Here is a 9,971-nt window from a genome sequence, read left to right as displayed (position 1 = left end):
AATTGAAATCACTCTGAAAGACAAGTTTTTGATCCCTAATTTATAAGATAATCATCAAAGTTATTAATTAGATAACAAGGAGACCCTATAATACTGTAGTTAATGGGCTTCCAAAGCCAATATAAGAAAATTTCAATCCAATTTTATAGGCCTTTTCAAGGGCTATGGGTTTTTCTGCACAATACCTATAAAAATATACCTACGTGCTAATTCTCAGAAGATACATTGCCCAGACAAGGCAGTCCTCCTGTTAATCTATAACTACACTAGCACCAATTCGATAAAGATACAATCCCTTTGGCAATGGAGTTGCTCTGAGAAACTAACATATATAAGCTAGACACTCAATGAAAGCATGAACAGAACCTGTAGCAGTTTATGCTAGACTGCTTATTTAGAGTTAGGTTGTCAAATTATGGACAACACAGAACCTGTAGCAGTTTATGCTAGACTGCTTATTTAGAGTTAGCTTGTCGAATTACGGACAAGTTGTAGACTGCGTGATATTCGTGAGCAAGTATAGCTGGGCTTAGTTCTAGCTACAGCTTGGCTCTTAAGGATAAAGGCTTATTATACATATGACAAGAGTTGTACGGCAGTAAGAAAGAGACCGGGTTCATTCTACTCCTACACAAGTACATATTCTATGTAGTGCTTCTTCAATGAAATCAACTGCTAGCCATTACAGTACAAAATTCTAGACTATCATATACATACACAGAGACATTCACTTGCTAACCCTGTAAAGTACACAAGATATGCCCTTGGTGCTTCCTCCATTTGTATCATTAACATCTGCCACATATACTCAGAATTCCATTAAATGTAACATTTACCCCTAATTAGCAATATATTATTTATCACATGAGGTATTATACCGTATCAGGGTAACATTTTACAGATCATCATGATGTAAACTGAATAACTATAATATAGTATCTCAAGTCTCAACCAGGATCAAGATGCATATATTCTTATTCATATTACCAATCATCAAAAACAATGAAATTACACATAAACCAACTAGCTCACATAATTGCAAATTAACAGTTTCGAGAGTACATTGCACTTACAGAGGACCTTAATTTATTCTTCGTAAACAACCACGTGGCAATTTCAACTTCAAATCATCACGCCGATTTCATAGCACCAACAAAACCACTACTTAGTAGCCTCTCCACATACTTACCAAGTATATCAACCTCCAAATTCACCTTCTGCCCAACTTTCTTCAATGGTATCACCACATTCTGCTGAGTATACTCCACCAACATAAAATTAAAGCAGTCCTCCTCATCAAACAGCTTCACTACAGTCAAACTAGTTCCATCCACCGTAATATACCCTTTCGGCACAATGTACTTCAAAATCTCTGGTGTCGTCTTAACCTTAATCCACAAAGAATCCCCCTCCACTTCTTTCCCCACAATCTCCCCAGTCCCATCCACATGGCCTTGCACAAAATGCCCCCCCATTCGAGTCGACGGCTTCACCGCCCTCTCCAAATTTACAACTGAACCTGCCTCAAGCTCAATCAACGAAGTTAGCCTCAATGTCTCCGGAGCCAACCCCACTGTAAATTCACTCAATTTTTTATCAAAATGCGTAACTGTTAAACAAGTACCATTCACAGCAATGCTGTCACCCAAATTAACATCTTCAAGAACCACCTTCCCTTTAATTTTCATATCAAACCCACCATCAATTTTCGAGACCCCGAGCTCTTTAATTTCACCCATTTCTTCAACAATGCCAGTGAACAAGGAATTGACTTCAAATCCATTGCGTTGACTTTTCTTGATTGGGGGTTTGACTTTGTGGGGATTGAAGGAAAGAGACAAAGATGGGGGCTTTAAGGTAAAATTCAGATTGGATTTGAGATAAGTTTTGGATGGGGGAGAGTAATGGAGGTTCAAAATTGAAGCTTTTGGTGCAGAAAATTTTAGGGTTTTAGACGCAAAGGTGGAAGATGAAGAAATAGCCATAGTTTTACAGGTGCTTGAAGAAAGACAAGATTTTAGGTTTTGATTATTACACAGGTGTTTAAAAGACAATATTTAGGCAAATATTAATTTTGTAACGTGTTTGTATTTTGAATAATAAATACTATTATAAAGAGGTTTATACCGACCATCCGTTACGTCCTTACATTTGGTCGTTGACTCCCCGCTCTCAAACCAGATCTCGTTTAAATTATTTAAATCAGTACTCTCCCTCTGTCCCTTCAAGATATATACATTTAGGCATGAAGATTAAGAAAAGTGTATAAAGTAATGTAAAGTAATGAGAAAGAGAAAAAAAAGTAGGTAAAATTTAAGTGATAAATTGTGAAAAGTAGATGAAGTTAGTGGGTGGGTAGGATTTTTATATTATAAAAGTTTACTGTTTTGGGGAAGTTTTGAAATGTATAGAATTGAATGGGACATCCCGAAAAGAAAAGTGTATAGAATTCAAAAGGACTATATATTTTTGATGAATATTTTAAAAATTGACAAAATTAATATAATAAGATTTGAACTTCTTATTATTTTTATGTTTTATCAGTCACATAATAATTCTACCAGTGATGCATCAAAAAGTGACCCCTACTCTATCATGTTTTATATTATTTTTTTTAAGAAATTTGATTGAAAAAATATATAATAATTTAAGTGATTTCATCGAGCTTTCGTGGACACCTGTGAGTCATGAGACATTTGAGTAAACCCAATATTACAAATAATTCTAAAGATTCAAAGAAATTGCTTTGAGAATAATAATTATCAATATTTATTTGTAAATTCATGAAAAAAAAATGTAGGCTTATACGAGTCTATTATTATATCTAATCACCAGCTTAAAACTCATCAACATGTTACTGCTGAAACGATACATTACTTTAGTTTTACTTGGCAGAAAAAAAAAATCAGTGCTTGTGCCGATAAATTTTGGTGAAAATTTGATTTGTTTTTGTTAAAAACTTTACTGTTAAATTTTGTTTGTCTTGGCAGGGAACTGTGCTGCAATGCAAATTTTCAGTATAGTGTTACTTAATAAACTATTTAGTTGAAAGTCTTGAATTCAGATGAAAAGTAGAAATTTTGGTGTGACAAATAGTTGAGTTTCTCAACTAACACAAGCATACAGATATGTGTGAAAAGTTGCAGCACTATTCCATGCCATAGTTGTGCACCAAACACATCTGTTAGCTTACATTTTTCTTAAAACTAAAATTCTTGAATCCAGTAATTTCAGAACATACTGAATGAAACTCTGACCATGGAGACCAAGAAAAAACATCTCAAGAAATATGCCATTCTCTTTCCAAGGCTTCTAGCATTGATCGCGACTTTTTTGGCTGCCATTATCACAGCTACGAGCCATGAAAAAGCTAGGATCTTCACCATCTCTTTCGAAGCCAAGTACAGTGATTCACCAGCTTTAAAGTAAGCTTCTTCTTTTTCCTGATTCTACATTAAACAACTATCTTAACTGGTCTAATATAAATATGTTCTTTTTCTATTATCATAACAAGGTACTTTGTAATTGCAAATGTAATTGCAAGCATCTACGGTCTCCTGCTGCTGTTTCTACCTCTAGACAACTCTTTCTGGCGATTCATTGTAGTCCCTGACGTCGTAAGCATAAATGAAACTTGAAAATATGATTCTTCCGTCTCATCCCTTTTCGCTAATTCAGGTTTTGGTAATTTAATGACAGGTTGTGATAATGTTACTGAGTACAAGCATATCAGCAGCATTAGCCATAGCACATGTGGGGAAAAAAGGGAATTATCATGCTGGTTGGTTACCGATATGTGGTCAGTTTCACAAGTACTGTGACCAAGTTACTGCAGGTTTGGCTGCTGGTTTTGTAGGAATTGTCGTGTATTTACTGCTTGTGTTGTATTCTTTTTACTCCCTCTTTCACCATTCCTTACATATATAATCATCTTTAAATTCGGCAAAGGGGGCTATCTTCTCACATGTAATGTAACACAGTAGCAACTGAATCAGCATTATTATTTTTTAGTTTATATTTTTTAGATCTATGGGTTGATTATGATTTTGTGATGAATGTGGAGTTTATAACTTGAGCATCAGCGGCCACATATTTTTACTGACTTGTAACAAGAATTCAGCACCAAGGATCACAAAGCATCCGGTATTCGAGGATGTCATGACCAAGGTTCCCATTCATACGAATTATAAATAAATCAACTATTAGCAAGGTGCCAATGATGAATAAATATGTTCATCAATCCCCGAAGATGCTAGCATTAGCATATGCCGTATGGGAAGGTTTTTCTTCCTTGTTAAAGTGGTCTTGTAACACAAAAACTATAAAAAATATTAAAATGGTCATCGAATTATATCATTTTTTTATTAATTTTTAACAAGATATCATTTGAGTTATTAAAATTATAATAAATATCAAACAAAATTTGTTGAAATAGTTCTCAGAATTCATTTCCAAAACTTCGATAAAAATTTTAAGAAATATATCCTAAAAAAATCTCATCCGTCCCACCATACATGCCCCTTTTAAAAAATATAGATATTAAGAAAATATTAATGAGATATTTCTCACTTGTACCCCAACCGTCATTAATTGTTATACAACTTTCTTGATAATTTTGGAATAATGTGAATATATTTGTATTGAAAATTGAACAAATATTTTGGACTAAAAATTTCTTTGACCATATTACAGGAATAGAAAAAGAGACAAGTGTTGGTAGGAAATTGGAAATGTACAATTCAGAAGTCAATCATTGCTAATCGCTATCGGTATCCTAATCAACTTTGAAGCTACTTGCAAGCTGGATCTCAATTTCAGAATAACCAAATAAATAAATTAATAATATTTATTATTATTTTATAATAAATTGAAAATAATAAAATAGGCAGAAATAAAATAAAATATATACATATAAATAAAAAATATATATATACTTATGACATATACATATCAAATTAATATATTAGTAGCTTATTAAAAAAAATATTAGTAAATTAAATGCATATACATTAAATTAATATAATTTGATCACATTTCTCTCCCTACAGGTTGATTACATAATATATACACGCACTTTTTTCATCTCTATCCATCTTGATAGCCTTTATCTCTCTACAAGACCACTATTTTCTGGGCTTAATTTCCCTTAAATTTCTTCAATTTCACACCTCACAGCTAACGATCAACGAAGCTCTTCCCATGGCATCCGGATCTTCTTCGGGTCGGAACAATTCGGGTCCAAAAGGCTACGATTTCGCTTCCGATGATATTCTTTGCTCTTACGAAGATTACGCTAATCAAGAAAATTCCAACGGCGTCCACTCCTCCGATCCTGTCGGTGCCAATTCTTCCAAGGTCAAACCCTAATTCTTTTTCCTGATTTTTTTGGTCAATTATGTTTATTTTTGTTAGGGTTTTGATTATTATTTTTTTGTGTTTTTGCTTTGTAATTTGATGTGGGGGCGTGTGAAAATTAGCTTTCTTGATCTTGATGTTTGTGGGTTTTGTTTAAAATGATCAAATTGATTGAATTGCTTTGTGGTTGGTTGAATTTTTAGCTGATAGGAGATTCGGGATTTAATTTAGTTTTTGTGAAGTTTCGAGTATTGACTTGATTGTTAGAAGCTGGTTTGAATTGTTTCGGGTGCGAAATATTGCAAGTATAGTTCAAATCAAAAGTGTGTCGGTGTACCTTAGTTTTTGGATTTCCGACAGGTTGTTTGTGAATACACAATTGATAACGTGTTCTAACTGTGAGGGTGAAGGTGTTGGTTGTTTAATCAGTCGTTATAGTATTTGTTTTGTATATGTTTTATACCTAAGAACGCAACTACCAACTAGTTTGTGTTATGAAATTGAACTTGAGTTATATGGATATGTTGATCATGTCACTTTGTTGAGTGTAATGAGTGACGTTGGCTAGATTCTTGCCAATTTTGTCTCGTATATGTTTTTGTTTTAATGGTAGCTGATTTTGTTGATTGGTTTGTTTGGTCCCGTGTCTAGATGAACCAATAAGTTCTTTAATTTCCTATCATTCAGTTTCATATAATGTACAAGTTTGCTTCGCTAGTTAGTTTTTTTTAGTCTCTTTATGGTATATTGAGTTTCGCAGACTGTTTTCTGTGTTAAACCTTACAAAAAGATTTATGGATACTATATGGATTATATTCCTATATGTACATGCTTTTCCCCAATGAATGTACATACTTTATTTTACTCTGGATGGACAACTTCTTAGGCCATACCCAGATCATTATTTACCATAATTTAGGAAAGCTTATAATTTTATACCAATGTGTGGATATTCATTTTATTTTTATTCAGATATCAAGGTTAGTTTTGCACTTGTTTGAAGGATGTGATGCTTTCAGCTATGTGCTAGAAATGCTTTATATACGTATATATATATTTTAATTTCATGAGACACTGACCCTCAATCTTATTTATCTCTGCACATGCTTATTTTTGTTTTCTCTATGGCTGGACACTTCCTACTAATCTTTTCACCCTGTTATTATTTTTAGTAAGTGTAAGCTATCGAATAAGATAATTCCTTCTATATATTTCTATAATTAAGTCAACTGCTTGTTGGAGTTATACTAAATGTTGCTATAATGTTGAAGCAGGAATTTCACAAAAGTAGAATGGCAAAATCTGCTGTGTATCCTGCTTCCTCTTACAGTCCTCCAGAAGAATCTATCAACCAGGATGTTATTGCAACTGTTGAATTGACTATGAAAAAGTATGCTGACAATCTGATGCGTTTTCTGGAGGGGATCAGTTCCAGACTATCCCAGTTGGAACTATACTGCTATAATCTTGATAAATCTATTGGTGAAATGCGATCCGAGTTAGCTCGTGATAACGGGGAGGCAGATTCGAAGCTCAAATTTCTTGAGAAGCATCTTCAAGAGGTAACATTTTTACTTTTCACATTTGTATAGTAGTATCTATACAGAAGTTCTAGCAAGATCACACTAATTATGATGAATATTTTTGTTCCTTCATTTTGAAACTATGATGTCAAGGTATGCTGCATAGCTCAATTGCTTTGTATTTGAAGCAATCTGCTGCTGCTTCTTGTTGATGTGTTTTTGATAGTTTAAATGGCTTAAAGTTCTCGAATTGTTCAATAAGACTCATACATGTTGTCATTACAGGTCCACAGGTCAGTCCAGATTCTAAGAGACAAACAGGAGCTTGCTGAAACCCAGAAAGAACTTGCAAAAATTCAGCTTGCACAGAAAGAGTCCAATTCGGCAACCCATTCCCAGCAGGGAGAGGAACGAGCATCTCCACCTGCTTCTGAACCTAAGAAGAACGACAATACATCAGACGCCCGTGGACAACAACTAGCTCTTGCTTTACCCAGTCAAATACCTCCGCAACCTTCAGTTCCCTCCAGACCTGTGGAGCATCACCAGCAGCCCATGCCGCAACAGCCACCTCCAAATGTGACTCCTGCTCAGGGTTATTATTTACCTCCAGTGCAATTACCAAACTTGCCGTCTTCTATGCAGCCATCTCATGGTCAATATCTTCCATCTAATTCCCAGTATCAAACTCAACCACAACCCGCACAATCTCAAGTGAATCAAACACCACAAAATCACTCTTTACCTCAGTACCAGCAGCAGTGGCCCCAGCAGATGACCCAGCAAGGTCAACAACACCCGCAAACATCAATGCAGCCTCAGATAAGGCCAACATCTCCTGCTGTTTATCCTCCTAACTATATGCCCAGTCAAGCGGCGACTCCTCCCGAGACCCTTCCAAACAGCATATCAATGCAACTGCCATATTCAGGGATGTCTCAACCTGTTCCAAGCCGTGCAGATGTCATGCCTTATGGCTATGGTGGGGTTGGTAGACCAGCTCAGCCACAGCCACAGCAGCAGCCGCCTCCACATCAGCATCTGAAGGCTTCTTTTGGAGCACAGCCAGGTGAGGGGTATGCTGCTTCTGGACCACACCAAACACTGTCCTCTGGAAATGCGTACATGATGTATGATGCTGAAGGGGGAAGGCAGCAACATTCAAGCCAGTCTCATTTCCCTCAAGGTGGTTATTCTCAGAATCAGCAACCTAATAGCAGCACTAATATGATGCCTCGCCCTCCACAATTTATGCGCAACCATCCCTACAATGAACTGGTTGAGAAATTGGTGAGCATGGGATATAGAGGAGAGCATGTAGCAAGTGTAATTCAGAGGCTAGAGGAAAGTGGCCAACCTGTTGATTTCAATGCCGTGCTGGACAGGTTGAATGTGCATCCTTCCGGGGGTGGTTCTCAGACAGGATGGTCCGGGTAAGCAACATTATTCCTACTACTCGTATTCAGCCGATTGCAGAGACAATCATGACGTCTTTTTAGTCTATGTATGCTGTTTCAAATAAAGTTGATGTAATTGGCACGGTATCTTGGTATACATATTTGGACCAGGGAATGTTTGGATATTTAAAAATTATTTAGTATGTTCATTGGGTGCTTGTAACATGAAATGTGGCACTTGTCTGGCCCACTGTATATATTCGTGAGTTCTGTTTTCTGGTGTTTTTGTCATATGATTGTTGTTACTCTTGTCCACAATCCACCATATATATATGTATGTGGGTGGGGGTCGAGGGAGAAGTTATCATTTGCATGAAAAATTTGGGGTGTATTCTGATATAAATTCAGGGCATCAAACTCGTTATCACAACGATCCAATTGCGTAACATACCAACTAAACTGCTACCCACAGACTTTCTAAATTAAAAATGGGGATTCAAAAAACGAAAGAAAGCTATTATGAAATGGGTATGTATGAAAAACGATTGATGCTTCTTATTTTTCATATTTCCACTTTCAGAAAAAAAAAATGAATTTATATTTTTTGAAAATAAGTATTTATATATCTAAATGAGATGTATGAAACATATTTTATATAAATCCTCCGGACCGTGCACACATTTTAATGCTCATATATATAATTTTGTTTTAAGATTTCATTTTTTCTGGGGAAAAATTGTATATTAAATTTTTATTCAAATAAATAAAATTTAAAAATAAGGAGTGAAACTATACTTTATATGAGTCATGATGTCTAGCCTCTCAATCGCGAAACGTAAATAATTAGTGGGACAGAGTACTTTTTCCTTTTTTTCGAAATAAGAGGGACAAAGTACTTAATTTTAGATATAATTTTTTTGAAAAATAAAATTTTATTTTCATAAAATGAGCAGAGTCAAAATACCGTATATGTATAGACTATCTAATTTATGAACCATTCATCTCAATGAAACTACATCGTTGTTGACACTTGACAACCTCCACAGCCCCATCGCCCATCGCTGTTTCCCTTATTTGTCCTCCCCTCATTATTAGCCATTAGGAGTAGTATAAATTTCTTCGCTCTTTATCATTATAAAATGGAATGGTAAATGATCCGAAATTTACACGTCTTGCATTCAAATAGCTGCCTACATCTACATAGATTGATTGATGACTAAGAGCAAGTCCAACAGGTGCCCTATTTATTGTCCTAAGTCATAATATAGGGCATTTGATGAAAAAACTTGATCCAACAGTGTCCTAGTGATGCCCTATATCACTAGGACAACCCATTCAAGCCCTATTTTTGAGGCACTCTCTCCTTGCCCTATCCCATATTTTATAATAAATTATTACCAACACTCTCTTTCTCTCTCTATTTTATATTATGTTTTAATGATGAAAGTGAACTTTTAATAATAAAATATTAAACATATAGTGAAAATAAGGCACATATATTAAACTATATGTTTAATATTTTATTATTAAAAGTTCACTTTCATCATTAAAACATAATATAAAATAGAGAGAGAAAGAGAGTGTTGGTAATAATTTATTATAAAATATGGGATAGGGCAAGGAGAGAGAGTGCCTCAAAAATAGGGCTTGAATGGGTTGTCCTAGTGATATAGGGCATCACTAGGACATTGTTGGA

The 9,971-nt window shown here is 35.0% G+C and overlaps 2 protein-coding genes and 1 non-coding gene across 3 annotated transcripts; 2 read left to right on the top strand and 1 right to left on the bottom strand.

The window, feature by feature from the left end:
- Window positions 1-954: 954 nt before the first annotated feature.
- LOC108218652 (riboflavin synthase) lies at window positions 955-2,092 on the bottom strand. Its single transcript, XM_017391689.2, has one exon. It carries the CDS (start codon window positions 1,983-1,985, stop codon window positions 1,131-1,133), a length of 855 nt encoding a protein of 284 aa, XP_017247178.1. The 5' UTR covers window positions 1,986-2,092; the 3' UTR covers window positions 955-1,130.
- A 1,035-nt stretch (window positions 2,093-3,127) lies between these two features.
- On the top strand, window positions 3,128-4,178 carry LOC108218653 (uncharacterized). Its single transcript, XR_010291416.1, has 3 exons — window positions 3,128-3,425; window positions 3,515-3,617; window positions 3,700-4,178. It is a non-coding gene; the product is annotated as an uncharacterized LOC108218653 (transcript).
- Window positions 4,179-5,046: 868 nt separating this feature from the next.
- On the top strand, window positions 5,047-8,552 carry LOC108218651 (uncharacterized). The gene is made up of 3 exons (XM_017391688.2): window positions 5,047-5,355; window positions 6,630-6,917; window positions 7,164-8,552. Exons 1-3 carry the CDS (start codon window positions 5,200-5,202, stop codon window positions 8,313-8,315), a joined length of 1,596 nt encoding a protein of 531 aa, XP_017247177.1. The 5' UTR covers window positions 5,047-5,199; the 3' UTR covers window positions 8,316-8,552.
- Window positions 8,553-9,971: the final 1,419 nt, after the last annotated feature.

This window comes from Daucus carota, chromosome 4, assembly GCF_001625215.2.
Source record: "Daucus carota subsp. sativus chromosome 4, DH1 v3.0, whole genome shotgun sequence".
Lineage (NCBI taxonomy): Eukaryota > Viridiplantae > Streptophyta > Magnoliopsida > Apiales > Apiaceae > Daucus > Daucus carota.
The sequence above is the reverse complement of the archived record's forward strand: the minus strand, read 5'-3'. Positions and strand labels throughout refer to the sequence as shown.